General features: G+C 50.7%; 1 protein-coding gene across 1 annotated transcript in view; it reads left to right on the top strand.

Annotated features, from left to right (window-relative positions):
* Positions 1–22,626, top strand: part of CA9 (carbonic anhydrase 9) — a 290,038-nt gene that overhangs the window by 198,906 nt on the left and 68,506 nt on the right. Inside the window, exon 7 of the mRNA XM_069745328.1 lies at positions 107–264. Within this exon, the coding sequence (XP_069601429.1) occupies positions 107–264 (158 nt within the window). The remainder of the gene's footprint in view (positions 1–106; positions 265–22,626) is intronic.

Here is a 22,626-nt window from a genome sequence, read left to right as displayed (position 1 = left end):
TCAACTGAATTGTTGACGTGCTCCCCATTGCGTATAGCGCAAGCCCATTGTGCCCAGTGTTAGCCGTGCTCGTCATCTGCTCTAATCCTGCATTTTTCTATCACAGGACAAAGCACCGAGATTCCTGGCTTCGATATTCGTGGATTATTACCGCAGGACCTGGACAGATACTTCCACTATAACGGCTCTCTCACTACTCCACCATGCTTTCCAACCGTCAACTGGACCGTATTCAACCAAACCATTGCTGTGTCTGCCAGACAGGTCAGAGTCTAATACTAAGGCAAAATCTGTTCCCTGCCCTGAACGTGATTTCTGCACAGAACCTGATCCCTGCCCAGAACCTGATCCCTGCCCAGAACTTAATCCCTGCCCAGAGCCTGATCCCTGCCCAGAACCTGATTCCTGCCCAGAACGTGGTCCCTGCTCAGAACCTGATCCCTACCTGAAGCCTGATCCCTGCCCAGAACCTGATCCCTGCCCAGAACCTGATCCCTGCCCAGTGTGTGATCCCTGCCCAGAACCTGATTCCTGCCCAGAACATGATCCCTGCCCAGAATCTGATCACTGTGTCCATTCTTGTGTCTGCAAGACAGGTCAGAGTCTAATAAGACAAAATCTGATCCCTGCCCTGAATGTGACCCCTGCAAGAGCCTGATCCCTGCCCAGAGCCTGATATTATTATTATTATTTATTTATTTATTTATATAGCACCATTAATTCCATGGTGCTGTAAATGAAAAAAGAGGTTACATACAGGGTTATAGATAACGTTTACAGTAAACAAATTTACAATGACATACTGGTACAGAGGGGAGAGGACCCTGTCCTTGCGTGCTTCCATTCTATGGGATAATGGGGAGGAGACAGAAGGTCGGGGGAGTGGCAGCTCTGGTGGTGGTGAGGCGGCAGCTCTGGAGGTGGTGACGCCGCAGCTCTGGCAGTGGTGATGCGGCAGCTCTGGTGGTTGGTGACACGGTAGCTCTGGCAGTTGATGACGCAGCACCTCTGACGGCTGGTGATGCAGCAACTTGGGTAGTGGTGAGGCGATAACTTATGTGGTTGGTGAGGTGGCAGCTTGGGTGGTTGGTGACGCCGCAGCTCTGGCAGTGGTGATGCGGCAGCTCTGGCGGTTGGTAACGCGGCAGCTCTGGCGGTTGGTGACGTGGCATCTCAGGCGGTTGGTGACGCGGCAGCTCTGGTGGTTGGTGACGCGGCAGCTCTGGTGGTTGGTGACGCGGTAGCTCTGGCGGTTGATGACGCAGCACCTCTGATGGCTGGTGATGCAGCAACTTGGGTAGTGGTGAGGCGACAACTTATGTGGTTGGTGAGGCGGCAGCTTGGGTGGTTGGTGAGGTGGCAGCTCGGGTGGTTGGTGAGGTGGCAGCTCTTGTGGTTGGTGAGGCTGCAGAATGGTGATTGCAGGCTGTAGGCTTTCCTGAAGAGATAGGTTTTCAGGTTCGGTCTGAAGGATCCGAGGGTGGTGGATAGTCGGAGATGTTGAGGCATGGAATTCCAGAGCATGGGGGATATTGGGGAGAAATCTTGGATGCGGTTGTGTGAGGAAGGAATAAGTGTGGAGGAGAGTAGGAGGTCTTGGGAGGATTGAAGATTATGTGCTGGATGATATTGGGAGATTAGTTCGGAGATATAGGGAGGGGACAAGATGTGGATAGCTTTGTAGATCAGTGTTAGTAGTTTAAGCTGGATTCGTTGGGGAATTGGGAGCCAGTGGTGGGATTTGCAGGGGGGAGAAACAGGGGAGTTGTAAGGATAGAGGTGGATTAGCTGGGCAGCAGAGTTGAGGACAGACTGGATCTGTGCAAGAAAGAGTTAGCGAGGAGGCCACAGAGGAGGGTGTTGCAGTAATCAAGGCGGGAGATGATGAGGGCATGCACAAGAGTTTTAGTAGATTGTGGGCTGAGGAAGGGATGGATTCTGGCAATATTTTTGAGTTGAAGGCGACAGGAGGTGGCAAGAGTTTGGATATGCGGTTTGAAGGACAGGGCAGAGTCTAGAGTTACCCCGAGGCAGCAGATTTCAGGTGCAGGAGAGAGCATGATGCATTTACCATAATAGATAGATCAGGTAGGAGTGATATGCTAGATGGGGGAAAGATGATGAGTTCGTTTTTTGTCTACATTGAGTATTAGGAAGCGAGAGTTGAAGAAGGAGGATATGGCTGAAAGACACTCCGTGATTCTGGACAGCCGAGAGGTGACATCTGGGCCAGAGAGGTAGATCTGAGTGTCGTTCGCATACAGGTGGTACTGGAAGCCAAGAGACTTTATGAGTTGTCCTAGGCCAAGGGTATAGATGGAAAAAAGGGGGCCTATGACAGAGCCTTGAGGGACTCCAACTGAGAGAGGGCGGGATGAGGAGGTGGTGTGGGAGTGGGAAATGCTAAATGTGCGGTTGGAAAGATATGAAGCAATCCAGGACAGGGCAAGGGCTTTGATGCCAAGGGAAGAAAGAATCTGTAGCAGTAGGCAGTGGTCGACTGTGTCGAAAGCAGAGGACAGGTCGAGAAGGAGGAGGATGGAGAACTGTCTGTTAGCTTTGGCTGTGAGTAAGTCATTGGTAATTTTGCTCAGGGCAGTTTCGGTGGAGTGGTGGGGGTGGAAGCAAGATTGGAGGTTGTCAAGGAGAGCGTTAGATGAGAGGTGGGAGGAAAGTTGAGCATGGACATGCTGCTCAAGAAGTTTGGAAGCAAACCGGAGCAGTGATATGGGGCGATAGCTGGGCATAGCAGTTGGGTCAAGGTTAGCTTTTCTGAGGATGGGTGTGATGGTGGCATGTTTGACGGTAGAGGGGAAGATACCAGAAGATAGAGATAGGTTGAAGAGATGGGTTAGGGATGGAATGAGCATGTTAGTGAGATTGGGGAGCAAGTGGGAAGGGATGGGGTCAAGTGCACAGGTGGTGAGGTGTGATTTGGAAAGGAGGTGAGTAAGTTCTCCTTCAGTGATGTTGGAGAGGGAAGTTATTAGAGAAGGGCAGAGGTTTGGTATATGGAGTGATTGGGGTGGTGGAACAGTAAAGGTTTGCCTTGTTTGATCGATATTGTTTTTGAGGTAGGTGGCAAACTCCTCAGAAAAGATGAGGGGAGTTGGAGGTGGCAGTGGTGGGCAGAGGAGAGAGTTAAATGTGCTGAACAGTTGTTTTGGGTTGTATGATAATGAAGATACAAGGTTAGTGAAATAGGTCTGTTTAGGAGAAGTGAGGGCTAGTTTGAGGGCAAGTGTAGCTTGTTTGAAAGCAGTGAAGTCGCCTGGCAGGCGTGTTTTTTTCCAACACCGCTCTGCGACCCTGGATGCTTGTTGGAGTTTTTTGGTGAGGTTGTTATGCCAGGGTTGCCTATTGATTTGTCGCACTTTGCCATGAATGACAGGTGCGACTGAGTCTATGGCTGATGTGAGAGTGGAGTTATAGAAAGCAGTGGCGCTGTTCGAAAAAGATTTGATGTGATCCAAGCACAGTACATACAATGCAAACTTTTTGGTCAAAACACGACCTTCATCAGTGTACCGACTGCAAAGTTATATTCTGAATGCTTTGTAATGTTACAGTGATCCTGCAATCCAGAACTGTCCTTAGGCTTGTAATTCAATGGAAATCAGGAATGATAGCCCCTGTCAAAAGATAACAGATAGTTGCAGCTTTATCGGAGTGTCGCATCAACATGGGTTTCTTATCTGACGTGGTGTCCGCCACTGGTCAAGACTGACTCTGATCCTTGCCCAGAGCCTGATCCCTGCCCAGAGCCTGATCCCTGCCCAGAGCCTGATCCCTACCCAGAGTCTGATCCCTGTCCCGAACCTGATTCCTGCCCAGAACCTCATCCCTGCCCAGTTCCTGATCCCTACTCAGAGCCTGATACCTGCCAGAACCGGATCCCTACCCACAGTCTGATCCCTGCCCCGAACCTGATCCCTGCCCAGAACCTGATCCCTGCCCAGAACCTGATCCCTACTCAGAGCCTGATACCTGCCCAGAACCGGATCCCTACCCAGAGTCTGATCCCTGCCCCGAACCTGATCCCTGCCCAGAACCTCATCCCTGCCCAGAGCCTGATCCTTGCCCAGAGCCTGATCCCTGGGCAGCACAGCGGCCTTGCAGCGCTGGGGTCCTAGGTTCTAATCTCACCTTGGACAACATCTGCAAGGAGTTTGTATGTTCTCCCCGTGTTTGTGTGGGTTTCCTCCGGGTACTCCGGTTTTCTCCCACATTCCAAAGACATACTGATAGGGAATTTAGATTGTGAGCCCCATCGGGGACAGCGATAATAATGTGTGCAAAACTGTAAAGCCCTGCGGAATATGTTAGCGCTATATAAAAATAAAAAGATTATTATTATTATCCCTGCCCAGAACCTGATCCCTGCCCAGGTCCTGATCCCTGCCCAGATCCTGATACCTGCCCAGAGCCTGATCCCTGCCCAGAGTGTGACACTCCAGGAATCCGGTTGTCAAAGTGGTATTGCCTGCCTCCTGGGGAGGGTGATGCCATGCCTGGAAGTGAGAAGGAATTCCCTTAGCAGGTAACACTAGCATACAACACTTTCCTGACTTCGGGCCAGAAGGGGGAGCTCTAAACCCAGTTTCAGGGTAGCTTCCCTATAAGTTCTAGTCTGGAGGAGTAGTTAGAAGGCAGTCTGTGTGAGACAGTGAAGGGAGAGGAGGCACGTTAGGATAAGAAGCTGGGAGTGGAGCTGCGATTGAGCTCACTCCCAGGATTAAGCGCCAAAGAATCCAGACACCGGGCTCCAATGTTGTGTGGGAACTGTATGCCCCACAGCAGAAACCAGAGGGCTGGAGATTGCAGGTCTTCTAGCCACAACTGACACCCGAAGACACAGCAGCAGATTAGAGCCCGGAGTCACCACGAGAGAGGGACACCTGTAAAAAAGCTTGAGCTGCCTGCCATGTGGGCAGTGTTCTACCTGAGAGACAGATTGAGAGAGGGACTTGAGGAAAGATAATGCATCAATTACCCAGAATTCAGCACAGAAAGGAAGGCTTCCAACCCCACCTGGCTAGGGGGATTTCGAACTGCTTCCAGGCTGTCCGGATTTCAAAGATCACCTGTAACCTGTGCCCCGGACTGCACTGGCAATTAAAAGGTAAAGAGACTGCGTCCTCAAATCCTGTGTCCTCCAATTATTTCCTGCTCCCCAATATCTACAACCCCTCATAGACTGTCCTGGTGGCCCTGGGGTCCCCACTTCACCTGTGGGGAGCAAAACCATCTAAGCTGCATTATCATTGACCCCAGTGGATCCCTTTAAGCAGCGTTGGCCATATCTGGCCGAGTACCACAGGTAACATCACAAACATTACTACATTAGACTTTATTTCCACTTCCATTCATCCCCTTTAATTGGATGCCCAGGACCACGGACCAGGTCACTGCCACTGTGACCACCCCTTTAAGAAATGTGCAGACCCAGTACCAAGTATCCCATGGCCCAAGCAGGTGCTCCAAGAGCCTGATCCCTGCCCAGAACCTGATCCCTGCCCAGAACCTGATCCCTGCCCAGAACCTGATCCCTGCCCAGAACCTGATCCCTGCCCAGAACCTGATCCCTGCCTAGAGCCTGATCCCTGCCCAGAACCTGATCCCTGCCCAGAACCTGATCCCTGCCTAGAGCCTGATCCCTGCCCAGAACCTGATCCCTGCCCAGAACCTGATCCCTGCCCAGAACCTGATCCCTGCCCAGAACCTGATCCCTGCCCAGAACCTGATCCCTGCCCAGAACCTGATCCCTGCCTAGAGCCTGATCCCTGCCCAGAACCTGATCCCTGCCGCTAATCTTTACACTGTGAATAACCACTTTTGAATCTTCCATTGCTTCTTTACATGAATCAGGGCAGAATCTACAGCATTAGGCATCAGGTCAAAGGGTAACGATTGATACAAAAGTACAGGGGTCCTGAATTAGTTTTTTGTTTGCGCAAAATTCCTTATGTGTAGAGGATGAGTGATGGATGTCAGATGTATGATGGTCAAGATGTAACGCATGATGGCTGATATATAATGTTTAATAACTAAAAGATGCAACCTATGATGGCCATGAGATATAACGTATGATGGATGAGATGCGCAATGTATGATTACTCTGAGATAAAATGCATGATGTTTGTGAGAGGAATTATGGCTATGAGATGTTTGATGACTATGATGTACAGTGGGTACGGAAAGTAATCAGACCCCTTTACATTTTTCATTCTGTTTCATTGCAGCCATTTGGTAAATTCAAAAAATTAAATTTTTTTCTCATTAATGTTCACTGCACTGACTGAAAAAAACAGAAATGTAGAAATTCTTAATAGAAAAGAAAAACTGAAATATCCCATGGTCATAAGTCTCCAGACCCTTTGCTCAGACCCTCATATGTAAGTCCCATGCTGTCCATTTCCTTGTGATCCTCCTTGAGATGGTTCTCCTCCTTCATTGGAGTAAAGCTGTGTGTAATTAGTCTGATAGGACTTGATTTGGGAAGGCGCACACCTGTCTATATAAGACCTCACAGCTCACAGTACATGTCAGACCAAATGAGAATCATGAGGTCAAAGGAACTGGCCAAGGAGCTCAGAGACAGAATTGTGGCAAGGCACAGATCTGGCCAAGGTTACAAAAGAATTTCTGCAGGACTCAATGTTCCTAAGAGGACAGTGGACTCCATAATCCTTAAATGGAAGAAGTTTGGGACCACCAGAAGTCTTCCTAGACCTGGCCAAACTGAGCAATCGTGGGAGAAGAGCCTTGGAGAGAGGTAAAGAACCCCAAGATCACTGTGGCTGAGCTCCATAGATGCAGTAGGGAGATGGGAGAAAGTTCCACAAAGTCACCTATCACTGCAGCCCTCCACCAGTCGGGCCTTTATGGCAGAGTGGCCCGACGGAAGCTTCTCCTCAGTGCAAGACATATGAAAGCCGCATAGAGTTTACTAAAAAAACACATGAAGGACTCCCAGACTATGAGAAATAAGATTCTCTGGTCTGATGAGATGAAGATAGACATTTTTGGTGATAATTGTAAGCGTTATATGTGGAGAAAACCAGACACTGCTCATCACCTGCCCAATACAATCCCCACAGTGAAACATGGTGGCAGCATCATGCTATGGGGGTGTTTTTCAGCTGCAGGGACAGGACGACTGGTTGTCATTGAAGGAAACATGAATGCGGCCAAATATAGAGACATCCTGGATGAAAACCTCTTCCAGAGGCTCTGGACCTCAGACTTGGCCGAAGGTTCACCTTCCAACAAGACAATGACCCTAAGCACACAGCTAAAATAACAAAGGCGTGGCTTCAGAACAACTCTGTGACCATTCCTGACCGGCCCAGCCAGAGCCCTGACCTAAACCCAATGGAGCATCTCTGGAGAGACCTGAAAATGGCATCCAGCAACGTTCACCATCCAACCTGACGGAACTGGAGAGGACCTGTAGGGAAGAATGGCCGAGGATCCCCAAATCCAGGGGTGAAAAACTTGTTGTATCATTCCCAAGAAGACTCCTGGCTGCACTAGCTCAAAAGGGGCTTCTCCTCAATACTGAGCAAAGGGGCTGAAGACTTATGACCATGAGATAGTTCAGTTTGCTTGTTTTTTATTAAATTTGCAAAAATTTCTACATTTCTGTTTTTTTTAGCGAAGATGTGGTGCAGAGTGAACATTAATGAGGAAAAATGAACTTTTTTGAATTTACCAAATGGCTGCAATGAAACAGAGTGAAAATTTTAAAGGGGTCTGAATACTTTCCATACCCTTTGTATGATGGCTGTGAGATGTATGATGGCTGTGGGATTTAACGTATGACGAAGGTGATGGTTGGTGAGGTTTCATGTATGACTGGGAGAATCGGACTAAATGTGTGGTGCTGTATGAGCGGGTGGATCGGACATGACACATGGTGTAGTATGAGGTAATACTAGGTGGATCGGAAGTGATAAGTGGAGCAGTATGATGTAAAACTTGGTGTGTGGTGTGTTATGGTGTATGATGGGGTTAATCAGATGTGATGTGGGGTGAGGTATGATGTATAACGGTTGGATCGGACATGACGTGATGTAAGACAGGGTGGATTGGAAGTAACATGTGGTGAGGTTTGATGCTTGAGGTGAATCATATGGAGCGCCCCCAGAGACAGGGCCACAAGTAACTCGGTACCGGTCCTTTCTGCTCGGTTCTGCGGTTGTCACGGTGGCTGGACCCGGTCGTGACCCTGCTAAGGGGCGTCCAATAAAGGTGGTACAGTCTGTCAGGGGTTCGTGACGCCACCTGTGGTGTTCGGTCAGTGTGACCGACGCTGCTGTGGGGTCCGCTGGGGTGATGGAACGGCAGCTGAATGGTATACCTTCCCACAGGTGAAGTGTGTCCCCAGGGCTTCCCAGTAAGGTGGATGGTGATGGTGTGAGGTGCAGGCAATAACGAGGACACAGGGTTGCAGTCTCTTTACCTCTTTACTGTAGGCTTCAATATCCTCAGTCCAGAGCACGTTCAACCGGGCTATCAGAGACCGGCCGGTCCGATGAGCACTTCCAGAGTTTCCTTCACAGATGAAAATCGTTCCCTACCAATAGCGCCTGTGTGTTGTAGTCCTACCCTGCTGAGCATTCGGAATAGTCCTCACAACTGCTGTTCTCCTTCGTTCGTTCTCTACAGCTTTCTTTCTCTCTCTCATTCTTTGGTTCCAGATGTTACTAGTTTCTAACGTCCCCCAGATATGTTATGGCTAGGACGCCACCCGTTTGACGGGAAGGCTTGGAGGTCTTCCGGGACCCTAGAGACGCCCCTCTCCCACAGTTGCCCCCTATGTCTTCGTAGGTGTAAAAGGTAGACAGCCAACCTATAATCAACTGTCCAGCAGAATTTGATGTAAGGCCTGAAGTCAGTTACTCCTACGGTGATCCGGCCACCGACTACGCGCCTCAGTAAGATGTTGCCTCTGTCTCTCGGCACGACTCTTACTGGCTCTCCTTTGTGCTGATCTCGTTTACACTGTTCCACAATATCCTTCCCTTTGTGTCTCTCTCCTGGATACCACCGCACGGTGCGCAGGCGCGGTTTCGTTACGTTCTGTTCGCTAGCCACCTGCCAGGTTCCCACGCCTGACAGGGAACCCCCTGTGCCTTCTCCCTGCAACACCCCCTGCCACGGGATGTTGCCTGAATCCAACCCAGTCAGCTTCTGACTAACTTCCTCCCCAGCCCCTAGTTTTACCAGTGTGAGGAGTGGCCCAATAAATAAAGCCTTTTTCTCCCCCTAGTGGCCGGAGTGTGAAGTGTAATGTGTGCTGGTAATACCTGGTCAGGAGAACTCCTTAGTGCCATCAGACATACCGCTACTCCCCTTAGCGGCAGAGCGCCATACTGCAATGACCAGGTCTCTGGGGCGCTGCACTCCCCCAGGGTTAAATCCAGTACTCCTGGACTGGAAAGAAGAGCAACAATATAATACAGTGCAAGACATACAAAAAAATTTTTTAGAATGCTAAGAGCAAGTAATTAGAAAAGGTGCTTCCCTTTATGGGAGGTGAGGACACTTGAACGTTACAAACAGTAACAAGGTTAAATAGTTTTAAATAACAGTTAGATTATAAATAACTTTTAGTACCCAGCCGGGTATTCTAATAAGTGCAAATTTTTGAACCATAAACTAACTCTTCCTTTAAGGGCGTGTTCGCTGAACCCTCTAAAGGCCTACCATAAAATGCTACATAACTCGTTTCTTTCCGTTCCAACTTCCCCAATGCAGGACCGCCTAGCTCCTGGGCTGGGCCTACTGTCATTGTACCGACCATCTTTCTACATTTCTCAGGAGGACTCTCTCTCTAACCCCTACGGGCTCACTTCGGGGCTTTCCTGTCCTCAATCTTTATCAACATTATTAACTGTCTAAATTCCTCAACATTATTAACTTTTCAACCTGTATCAAAGTAATCATCAAACATTCCCTTTAAGAGGGACCCAAGTCTCTGGTGCAGATTCTCTTTCAGCAGCAAGTTCACAATAAGCAAGTCCTTCTGCATCATGTCTTTGCAAAGTCTTCTTTGGCTTATAAAACCAGTAGGGAGCACCTTTAAGAAGGTGGAAACTATTTACAAAGCAGTTCTGAATCATTCACCGTCCGTGATCCGGCAGTCTTTAAAACAATGATGAACGTTGCGTATCAGTAGAAAAACAATAGAAAACAATAGGGATCCTGGGTAAACGAAGGGATCCCTAGGAGTTAACCCTGGACGTGTCGAGGGTAGCAGCAGGAAACAATGAACGATGTACAAATCTCAGGGTTTCGAGGTTTAGTGCTGTAATAGGTGGCACGACATCAGCCGGTGATGACCACGTCCCGACCTGGAAAGGTCCGGCCCGGTGCCACTGTTAAGCGCCGTCTCCATCGGACCAGCAGCGGCCTGGGTACCATACGCCAGGGTGGTAGTGCTGGGTCCTGTGGGATCAGGAGTCAGGGGGGTCCCGCCACCAGTTTCAGTCGTGATTGTAGATGGCATGACCACTAGGGCACAGCGTTTGACTCTCTTGGCATACAACCCTCGCTCACTCCAGTGGCGGGTGTAGGTCACATGGTCCCCTCGGTACAGGTTTCGGAAGTGGAGGTACACTGCCGGACTGGGGTTCCATGTTGCAGCTAGTCACATAGACCTCGGTCAGCAGCCCTGGCTCCAATATGAAGCCACAACCTCTCCCCCGGTGGAAGGCCAGCACAATCCCCTGTTTTATCAAACTCTCAGGACAACAATTAACAAGGGGCACCCGTTCCTCGGGCCAGACAGTCTGTTCCATCCTTTCCCGGTCTTCCCACTGTGAGATCAGGCTTCGCCTATACTGATCCCAGGTGAGCCTGATGACGTAGGAGCCCTCCTGTCGGGACCCGTCTGGCTGAAACCGGGGAGCATTCCACTCGAAGACCACTCCCCTGGGGTTGATGTTGATCGGGGTGCCCAGAGGTGTCGGTAGTGGGGGCAGGATCCCCTTCATGGCGTAGAGGGCCGCGACCACGATCTCAGTAGTGGGAGACCAGTCATCAGTGGGTTGGGGAGCGGTCACTGGAGCCGGAGCGGTCGGTGAGGCAGGGGCGCTGTTGGTACCTGCGTCTGATGTGGTTCCACCGATGTCGGTCGGCTCCGCTGACGAGAACGCTGAAGTCTGCTGCGGCCCTGACCACGGCTTCCCTTGGGCGGCCTTCCAGCACAGCTCCGACTTCCACTTCCTCTCTGTCGCCGACCCCCCGTCTGGAGTCAGGTGGTCCGAGGCCTCCTCCGGCAACTCCAGGGGATCCGGGTTCCTCGGTGACGGCAAGCCCTGATCCAGCTCCGCCAGGCTGCGGTGTTCCAGGGTCACTTCGTCATCGTTCGGGTATCCGCTGGTCATCAGCTCCGCTCCTGGGCCTGCAGCGGCACGCGCACGAGGCTCCGTCATTTTCTGGGGTTTGAGCTCCTCCATTCCTGAGCTCGTCATCCTGCAGCCGTAGTCGGAGTGGGCGGTTCTTGCTGTCCGCGCCGTTTTCTCGATCTCCTCCCATGACACGCCCTCCTTCTGTTCCTGCGCTCCTCGTGGCGCGGCGGTTTTGGCGGGAATCATGCGTCAACAGCAATGCACAGTCCTTGCAATAAATCACAATTCCAACACGTCTCAATCACAGTTCTAAGGCACACATGACCCAATTCTTCAGGCTTAAGTACGATCCTGTTCGTGACGCCAAGTTGGAGCGCCCCCAGAGACAGGGCCACAAGTCACTCGGTATCGGTCCTTTATGCTCGGTTCTGCGGTTGTCACGGTGGCTGGACCCGGTCGTGACCCTGCTAAGGGGCGTCCAATAAAGGTGGTAGTACAGTCTGTCAGGGGTTCGTGACGCCACCTGTGGTGTTCGGTCAGGGTGACCGACGCTGCTGTTGGGTCCGCTGGGGTGATGGAATGGCAGCTGGATGGTATACCTTCCCAGAGGTGAAGTATGTCCCCAGGGCTTCCCAGTAAGGTGGATGGTGATGGTGTGCGGTGCAGGCAATAACGAGGACACAGGGTTGCAGTCTCTTTACCTTTTACTGAAGGCTTCAGTACACTCAGTCCAGAGCACGTTCAACCGGGCTATCAGAGACCGGCCGGTCCGATGGGCACTTCCAGAGTTTCCCTCGCAGATGGAAATCGTTGCCTACCAATAGCGCCTGTGTGTTGTAGTCCTACCCTGCTGAGCATTCGGAATAGTCCTCACAACTGCTGTTCTCCTTCGTTCGTTCTCTACAGCTTTCTTTCTCTCTCTCGTTCTTTGGTTCCAGATGTTACTAGTTTCTAACGTCCCCAAGATATGTTATGGCTAGGACGCTACCCGTTTGACGGGAAGGCTTGGATATCTTCCGGGACCCTAGAGACGCCCCTCTCCCAATGTTGCCCCCTATGTCTTCGTAGGTGTAGTAGGTAGACAGCCAACCTATAGCCAACTGTCCAGTGGAATTTGAAGTAAGGCCTGAAGTCAGTTACTCCTACGGTGTTCCGGCCACCGACTACGCGCCTCAGTAAGATGTTGCCTCTCTCTCTCGGCACGACTCTTACTGGCTCTCCTTTGTGCTGATCTCGTTTACACTGTTCCACAATATCCTTCCCTTCGTGTCTCTCTCCTGGATACCGCCGCACGGTGTGCAGGCGCGATTCCGTTACGTTCTGTTCTGTTTGCTAGGCACCTGCCAGGTTCCCACGCCTGACAGGGACCCCCCTGTGCCTTCTCCCTGCAACACCCCCTGCCACGGGATGTTGCCTGGTTCCAACCCAGTCAGCTTCTAACTAACTTCCTTCCCAGCCCATAGTTTTACCAGTGTGAGGAGTGGCCCAATAAATAAAGCCTTTTTCTCCCCCTAGTGGCCGGAGTGTGAAGTGTAATGTGTTTTGGTGATACCTGGTCAGGAGAACTCTTTAGTGCCATCAGACGTACCGATACTCTCCTTAGCGGCAGAGTGCCATACTGCAACGACCAGGTCTCTGGGGCGCTGCACATACAAGACACATGGGATGGTATAATGCGTGACAAGGTGGATCGGACATGACGTATGGTGATGTGGATTGGATGTGATATGTGGTGCGGCAGGTCGTATGAAGGGGTGGAAACAGATGTGACATGTGGTACGGTATGATGTATGGTGGGTGGATCGGACGTTACTTGTGGTGCAGAATGATGAATGACAGATGGATCGGATATGACGGGTTGTGCAGTAGGTTACACAATGGGTGGATCGGATGTGACTTTTGATCTAGTATGATGCGTGGATTGGATGTGACTTGTGGTCCGGTATGATGGGTGGATTGGATGTGACTTGTGGTCCGGTATGATGGGTGGATTGGATGTGACTTGTGGTCCGGTATGATGCGTGGATCGGATGTAACTTGTGGTCCGGAATAATGGGTATATTGGACGTGACATGTGGTCCAGTATGATGGGTGGATCGGATGTGACATGTGGCCTGGTATGATAGGTAAATCGGATGTGACATGTGCTCCAGTATGATGGGTGGATTGGACGTGACTTGTGGTCTGGTGTCACAATAATGCAAAAAATGCCCTATTGTGAGTTTAGTTTCAGAAGGACATGGCTTTCTACACACACACAATGCAGCTACGACCCCCCTTTCCCCCTTCTTCATTCCTCCACCTAAAGGCAAAGCCTAGAGCAGCGACACTGGGTAACTTGAAACTAGTGTGTGAGCAGGGTGTGGCTTTAAAGTGCAGGTGACCAATCCTGCAAAGCCACCCGTTGTCCTTCCCCTGTGACTCAGGAATGCCTTTGTCTGAGACTTTGGAAAACATAAATAACTATCAGATCAGTGCATATCATTAACCAGCCCTTTAGTGATGTCACAAGCTCAGAAGTATAAGTCACTATACTCTTAGCCCAGCCTTCAGTTTGTCCCGGGAAGCGATCTAACACCAGCTTGGCAAAGCTGTTCCATGCATCTGGATGTATTTATCACCCAAAGCCATAGGCCAGCAAAGATGATACCATGACATAACCTGTAAGTTCGCTTTTCAACGTTAATCCTATTTTATTTTGTAATCTGTAATGTATATACGAATTCTCTCCTTTCTAATATGTTTTTATACTTTGTAAACACTGCCTAATTTTTCATGGAGTAAAATATTTAATTGCTAGATTGTCTCTTCTGCTCTATACGACTGTGCGTCCTCTGAAGTGAATTGCGCAACTGACTTGGGTTGACTCCGGACCCATTAATCGGAGCTGGTGGCAGCATACTTTTTTTCTGTGCGATTGGGAATCTTTGCAGCGACGGCGGAGTTGATAATTATTGTTCCGGCCTGAGTGGGAGTAGTTTTATTGCCCTCACTGCAGCGTGCCCAATAGCCACTACAAAGCAGGCAGCCTTTCTGGCGACTAATTATCCTAGGTGCAGTACCTAATCTGACCTGAGGGTAAGGGGGGCGCCAGAGAGCTGCAAGTTCCAAACCGGAACTGGGAAGTAGGATATAGATAAATCCCCTTCAGAAGGAACCAGGGGCAACCAAACAACCCCGATTCGTGACAAATTGGTGTGAGCAGTGGGGACGATAAAGATATCATCCCCGTGATCCCTGACATACTGCTGGGATCCGTGACACATTGTTGGCAGCACGGTGTGAATCGTGACATGCGGTATAGCGTATGACGGGTGGATCGGATGTGAGCTGTGGTATAGTGTATGATGGTGGGTCCGACGTGACGTGTAGTGTGATATAGCGTATAACGGTTGATCGGCTGTGATATTTGGTGCGGATGATGTGTGACAATAGAGCAGATGTGACGTGTGGTGCGGTACAGCATATGACGGTGGATCAGACGTGACGTGTGGTGCGGTATAGCATATGACGGTGGATCAGATGTGACGTGTTGTGCGGTATAGCATATGACGGTGGATCAGACGTGACGTGTGGTGCGGTATAGCATATGACGGTGGATCAGACGTGACGTGTGGTGCGGTATAGCGTATGACGGTGGATCAGACGTGACGTGTGGTGCGGTATAGCGTATGACGGTGGATCAGACGTGACGTGTGGTGCGGTATAGCGTATGACGGTGGATCAGACGTGACGTGTTGTGCGGTATAGCGTATGACGGTGGATCAGACGTGACGTGTTGTGCGGTATAGCGTATGACGGTGGATCAGACGTGACGTGTGGTGCGGTATAGCGTATGACGGTGGATCAGACGTGACGTGTGGTGCGGTATAGCATATGATGGTGGATCAGACGTGACATGTGGTGCGGTATAGCGTATGACGGTGGATCAGACGTGACGTGTGGTACGGTATAGCGTATGATGGTGGATCAGACGTGATGTGTGGTGCGGTATAGCGTATGACGGTGGATCAGACGTGACGTGTGGTGCGGTATAGCGTATGATGGTGGATCAGACGTGACGTGTGGTGCGGTATAGCGTATGACGGTGGATCAGACGTGACGTGTGGTACGGTATAGCATATGATGATGGATCAGACGTGATGTGTGGTGCGGTATAGCATATGACGGTGGATCAGACGTGACGTGTGGTGCGGTATAGCGTATGATGGTGGATCAGACGTGACGTGTGGTGCGGTATAGCGTATGACGGTGGATCAGACGTGACGTGTGGTACGGTATAGCGTATGACGGTGGATCAGATGTGACGTGTGGTGCGGTATAGAATATGACGGTGGATCAGACGTGACGTGTGGTGCGGTACAGCGTATGACGGTGGATCAGACGTGACGTGTGGTGCGGTACAGCGTATGACGGTGGATCAGACGTGACGTGTGGTGCGGTATAGCGTATGATGGTGGATCAGACGTGACGTGTGGTGCGGTATAGCGTATGACGGTGGATCAGACGTGACGAGTGGTGCGGTATAGCGTATAACGGTGGATCAGACGTGACGTGTGGTGCGGTATAGCGTATGACGGATCAGACGTGACGTGTGGTGCGGTACAGCGTATGACGGTGGATCAGACGTGACGTGTGGTACGGTATAGCGTATGACGGTGGATCAGATGTGACGTGTGGTGCGGTATAGCGTATGACGGTGGATCAGACGTGACGTGTTGTGCGGTATAGCGTATGACGGTGGATCAGACGTGACGTGTTGTGCGGTATAGCGTATGACGGTGGATCAGATGTGACGTGTGGTGCGGTATAGCATATGACGGTGGATCAGATGTGACGTGTGGTGCGGTATACCACATGACGGTGGATCAGATGTGACGTGTGGTGCGGTATACCACATGACGGTGGATCAGATGTGATGTGTGGTGCGGTATAGCGTATGACGGTGGATCAGACGTGACGTGTGGTACGGTATAGCGTATGACGGTGGATCAGATGTGACGTGTGGTGCGGTATACCACATGACGGTGGATCAGATGTGACGTGTGCTGCGGTATAGCGTATGACGGTGGATCAGACGTGACGTGTTGTGCGGTATAGCGTATGACGGTGGATCAGACGTGACGTGTGGTGCGGTATAGCGTATGACGGTGGATCAGACGTGACGTGTGGTGCGGTATAGCGTATGACGGTGGATCAGATGTGACGTGTGGTGCGGTACAGCGTATGACGGTGGATCAGACGTGACGTGTTGTGCGGTATAGCGTATGACGGTAGATCAGATGTGACGTGTTGTGCGGTATAGCGTATGACGGTGGATCAGACGTGACGTGTGGTGCGGTATAGCGTATGACGGATCAGACGTGACGTGTGGTGCGGTATAGCATATGACGGTGGATCAGACGTGACGTGTGGTGCGGTATAGCGTATGACGGTGGATCAGACGTGACGTGTGGTGCGGTATAGCATATGACGGTGGATCAGACGTGACGTGTGGTGCGGTATAGCATATGACGGTGGATCAGACGTGACGTGTGGTGCGGTATAGCATATGACGGTGGATCAGACGTGACGTGTTGTGCGGTATAGCGTATGACGGTGGATCAGACGTGACGTGTGGTGCGGTATAGCATATGACGGTGGATCAGACGTGACGTGTGGTGCGGTATAGCATATGACGGTGGATCAGACGTGACGTGTGGTGCGGTATAGCATATGACGGTGGATCAGACGTGACGTGTTGTGTGGTATAGCGTATGACGGTGGATCAGACGTGACGTGTGGTGCGGTACAGCGTATGACGGTGGATCAGACGTGACGTGTTGTGTGGTATAGCGTATGACGGTGGATCAGACGTGACGTGTGGTGCGGTACAGCGTATGACGGTGGATCAGACGTGACGTGTTGTGCGGTATAGCGTATGACGGTGGATCAGACGTGACGTGTTGTGTGGTATAGCGTATGACGGTGGATCAGACGTGACGTGTGGTGCGGTACAGCGTATGACGGTGGATCAGACGTGACGTGTGGTGCGGTATAGCATATGACGGTGGATCAGACGTGACGTGTTGTGTGGTATAGCGTATGACGGTGGATCAGACGTGACGTGTGGTGCGGTATAGCTTATGACGGTGGATCAGACGTGACGTGTTGTGCGGTATAGCGTATGATGAGGGTTCGGATGTGTTACTCGTGTGACATTATCCTTGGCTCATGAATTGTGCGTCTATTCCTGGGATCTGCTCTGCCGCCTCCTGTCCTGTATGAACCCTCCACTCTGCCAGCAGATGGCACGGTGTGCACACACATGTATATACTGTACATACACCAGACCATGGAACTTTTCCTCTCTAATATCTTTGTACATAGTTTCCATCAATCTGTCTAAAGTTAACAGCCAATGTTACAACAAATGCTGCTGGACCAGCACCTGCCCCCGATGGACTGCGGCCCCCGCCTTCAGTTATGTGACATACTGGTACCTAATGATGGGGGTCTGTGTACACATATAAGCTATCATGGCATCCACCTGTGCCATACAGCAGGGACCATAGCTCAGCCGAGGAGCTGCGTACAGCTGGTTCATGGATTCTCCCTACACGGTCACGGCGAAGGTTGTGTGCAGAGCTGGAGACGTCTCAGATCTTTATAAGGGAATGTCTGTATGATGGGCGTTATATGGCGGCTGTACAGCAGCGACTGGTCATATATGGAGCGCAGCGCATCATCCGTGTCTACATGACCAATAACAAGGGGACCGATACAGAAGCCCCTCACAGGACTGAGTCGCTCCTACTTCAAGGCAAGAAAGTGCTCATAGAATGCTATATAGGGCCCCCACAGTGACAAACAGAGCCCAGATAATCCACAGTGCACCCATAGGGCTGAACAAAGCACAAATAATTAGCAGGGCCCCCATAGTGCCAAACAGAGCCCAGATAATCCACAGTGCCCCCATAGGGCTGAACAAAGCACAAATAATTAGCAGGGCCCCCATAGTGCCAAACAGAGCCCAGATAATCCACAGTACCCCATAGTGAAAGTGATCATATAATCCACAGTAGCCCCTTAGTGCCCAGATAGTCCACAGTATCCCAATAGTGCCAAACTGTGCCCAGATAATCCAGTGACCCCAGAGTGCCAAATAGTGATCCTGTAATTCACAGTACCACACAGTGCACAGATAATTCAGAGTGGACCCATAGTGCCCAGATAATCTACAGTGCCTCATAATGCCAAACAGAGCCCGTATTATCCACAGTGCCCTCATGATGCCAAACAGTGATCCTATAATCCACAGTGCCCACACAGTACCAAACAGTGCTCAGATAATTCACAGTGGACCCATAGTGGTTAAAAGATCCCAGATAATCCACAGTGCCCCAAAAGTGCCAAAACGGTGATCACTTAATCCACAGTGGCACCATAGTGCCAAAAGTGCCCAGATGATCAACAGTAGCCCCATAGTGCCCAGATAATCCAAAGTAGTCCCTTAGTGCCCATAAAATCCACAGTGACCCATAATGCCCAGATATTCTACAGTACCCCATAGTGATAAACAGTGCACAGATAATCCATAGTGCCCCCATAGTGCCAAACAGCCCAGATAATCCATAGTGCCTCAATAGTTCCAAGCAGTGATTATATAATCCATAGCGCCAAACAGTGCCCAGATAATTCGCAGTAGCCCCTTAATGCCCAGAAAATCCACAGTGCCCCGATATTGCTAAACAGTACCCAGATAATCTACAGTGCCTCAATAGTGCCAAACAGTGCCCAGAAAATTCACAGTGCCCCCACAGTGCCAAGCAGGGATCATATAATTGATAGCGCCCCAACAGTGCCAAACATTGCCCAGATAATCCACATCAGCCCTCTAGTGCCCAGATAATCCACAGTGCCCCGATAGTGTCAAATAGTAATCAAATAATCCACAGTGCCCCCACAGTGCCAAACAGTGATCATATAATTCACAGTGCCCCCACAGTGCCAAACAATGCCCAGATAATCCACAGTGGTTCCATAGAACCCGGATAATCCACAGTGGCCTCTTAGTGCCAAACCTTGCTCAGATAATCCACAGAGCTTCAATACTTTCAAAAATTGATCATATAATCCACATTACCCCCATAGTGCTAAATAAAGCCAAGATAATCCACAGTAGCCCCTTAGTGCCCAGATAATCCACAGTGCCCCCACAGTGCCAAACAGTGATCCCATAATCCACAGTGCCCCCACAGTGCCAAACAGTGATCCCATAATCCACAGTGCCCTCACAGTGCTCAGATAATCTACAGTGGCCCCATAGTGCCAAACAGTGATCATATAATCCACAGTGCCCTCATAGTGCCAAAGAGTGATAATGTAATCCACAATGCTCCATAGCGTTAAACAGAGTCCAGATAATCCACAGCACTTCAATAATGCCAAACAGGGATCATATAATCCACAGAGGCCACGCAGTACCAAACATTGCCCAGATAATTCACAGTGGACCAATAGTGACAAACAGTGATAATAATAATAATCTTTATTTTTATATAGCGCTAACATATTCCGCAGCGCTTTATACACATTATCATTGCTGTCCCCATTGGGGCTCACAATCTAAATTCCCTGTCAGTATGTCTTTGGAATGTGGGAGGAAACCGGAGTGCCCGGAGGAAACCCACGCAAACACAGAGAGAACATACAAACTCTTTGCAGATGTTGTCCTTAGTGGGGACTTGAACCCAGGACTCCAGCGCTGCAAGGCTGCTGTGCTAACCACTGCGCCACCGTGCTGCCCAGTGATCATATAATCCACATTGCCCCCATAGTGCCCAGATAATCCACACTTCCCCCATAGTATGAAAAAGTGCCCAGATAATCCACAGTGCCCCTAGTGCCAAAACAGTGATCATATAATCCACAGTGGCCCCATAGTGGTAAAAAGATCCCAAATAATCCACAGTGCCCCAAAAGTGCCATAACACTGATCACTTAATCCACAGTGGCCCCATAGTGCCAAACAGTGCCCAGATAATCCACAGTGGCTCCAAAATACCCAGATAATCCACATTGCCCCCATAGTGCCGAACAGTGATTATATAATCCATAGTGCCCCCACAGTACCAAACATTGCCTAGATAATCCACAGTGGACCCATAGTGCCCAGATAATCCCCAGTGGCCCCATAGTGCCAAACAGTGATCATATAATCCACAGAGCCCCATAGTGCCAAACAGAGCCCAGACAATCCACAGTGGCCCCATAGTACCAAAACAGTAATCACTTAATCCACAATGGCCCCATAGTGTCAAATAGTGCCAAGATAGTTCACAAGGGACCCATAGTGCTAAAAAGTGCCCAGATAAACCACAATGGCCCCATAGTGCCTAGAGAATCCTGCAACACCCTCCTCTGTGGCCTCCCCGCTAACTCTCTTGCACCACTCCAGTCTTTTCTCAACTCTGCTGCCCGGCTAGTCCACCTCTCTCCTCGCTACTCCCCTGCTTCTCCCCTCTGCAAATCCCTCCACTGGCTCCCCTGTTGTGAATTCTGCGTTTGGGCTCCCTCTGTTGGTTGTAGGTGGTAATGCAGTTGTCCATGGGTTGCAGTCCTGGTCAGGTGTATCTGCTGATTGCAGTTCTGACTGGGGTATTTAGGTGTGCAGGATTCATTAGTCCTTGCCAGTTGTCCATGGTTTTTGGGAGGTGTTGGACCTCTATCTGGTTCCTCCTGCCTTGCTGCCAAATCTGCAAAGATAAGTGTCTGGTTTTGTTTCTGTGGCACACATGCTGTGTGCTTTATTATTCAGTGCTATTCATTTGTTTTTTCTTGTCCAGCTTAGATTGTGTCAGCATTTTCTCAGTCTAGTTGGTTTCTCAGGAGTTGCAGATATATGTTCCACGTCTTTAGTTAGATGGTGGAATTTTTTGTATTTTCTGCTATGGATATTTTTGGAAGGGTTTTAATACTGACCGCTTAGTATTCTATCCTATCCGTTCCTATTTTAGCTAGAGTGGCCTCTTTTGCTAAATCCTGTTTTCTGCCTGCGTGTGTCTTTCCTCTCCTAAACACAGTCAATATTCATGGGGGGCTGCCTATCCTTAGGAGTTCTGCTCTGAGGCAAGGTAGAATTCCTATTTTCATCTATAGGGGTATTTAGTCCTCCGACTGTGTCGAGGTGTCTAGGGTTTGTTAGGCACACCCCACAGCTACTTCTAGTTGCGATGTTAGTTCAGGATTTGCGGTCAGTACAGTTACCACCTACTCCAGAGAAAGTTTCATGCGGCTCCAAGGTCACCGGATCATAACACTCCCCATTCCCCAACAAATCCAGTACAAACTACTAACACTGATCTACAAAGCCATCCGCAACCTGTCCCCTCCCTATATCTCTGAACTAATCTCCCAATATCTTCCCTCACGTAATCTCCGATCCTCCCAAGACCTCCTACTCTTCTCTACACTTATTTGTTCCTCACACAACCTCCTCCATGATGTCTCCCGAATATCCCCCATCCTCTGGAATTCCATGCCTCAACACGTCCGACTATCCACCACCCTCGGATCCTTCAGACGGAACTTGAAAACCCATCTCTTCAAGAAAGCCTACAGCCTGCAATAACCATTCTGCCGCCTCACCACCACCCGAGCTGCTGCCTCACCACCACCCTAGCTGCCACCTCACCACCACCCGAGCTGCCGCCTCACCACCACCAAAGCTGCCGCCTCACCACCACCCAAGCTGCCGCCTCACCACCACCCTAGCTGCCACCACCCGAGCTGCCGCCTCACCACCACCCGAGCTGCCGCCCCACCACCACCCGAGCTGCCGCCTCACCACCACCAGAGCTGCCGCCTCACCACCACCCTAGCTGCCACCTCACCACCACCCGAGCTGCCGCCTCATCACCACCCTAGCTGCCACCTCACCACCACCCGAGCTGCCGCCTCACCACCACCCTAGCTGCCACCACCCAAGCTGCCGCCTCACCACCACCCGAGCTGCCGCCTCACCACCACCAGAGCTGCCGCCTCACCACCACCCTAGCTGCCACCTCACCACCACCAGAGCTGCCGCCTCACCACCACCTGAGCTGCCACCTCACCACCACCCTAGCTGCCCCCTCACCACCACCCTAGCTGCCGCCTCACCACCACCCTAGCTGCCACCTCACCACCACCAGAGCTGCTGCCTCACCACCACCCGAGCTGCCGCCTCACCACCACCCTAGCTGCCGCCCCACCACCACCCGAGCTGCCGCCCCACCACCACCCGAGC

The sequence above is a fragment of the Ranitomeya imitator genome, chromosome 1 (genome assembly GCF_032444005.1).
Source record: "Ranitomeya imitator isolate aRanImi1 chromosome 1, aRanImi1.pri, whole genome shotgun sequence".
NCBI lineage: Eukaryota > Metazoa > Chordata > Amphibia > Anura > Dendrobatidae > Ranitomeya > Ranitomeya imitator.
The sequence above is the reverse complement of the archived record's forward strand: the minus strand, read 5'-3'. Positions and strand labels throughout refer to the sequence as shown.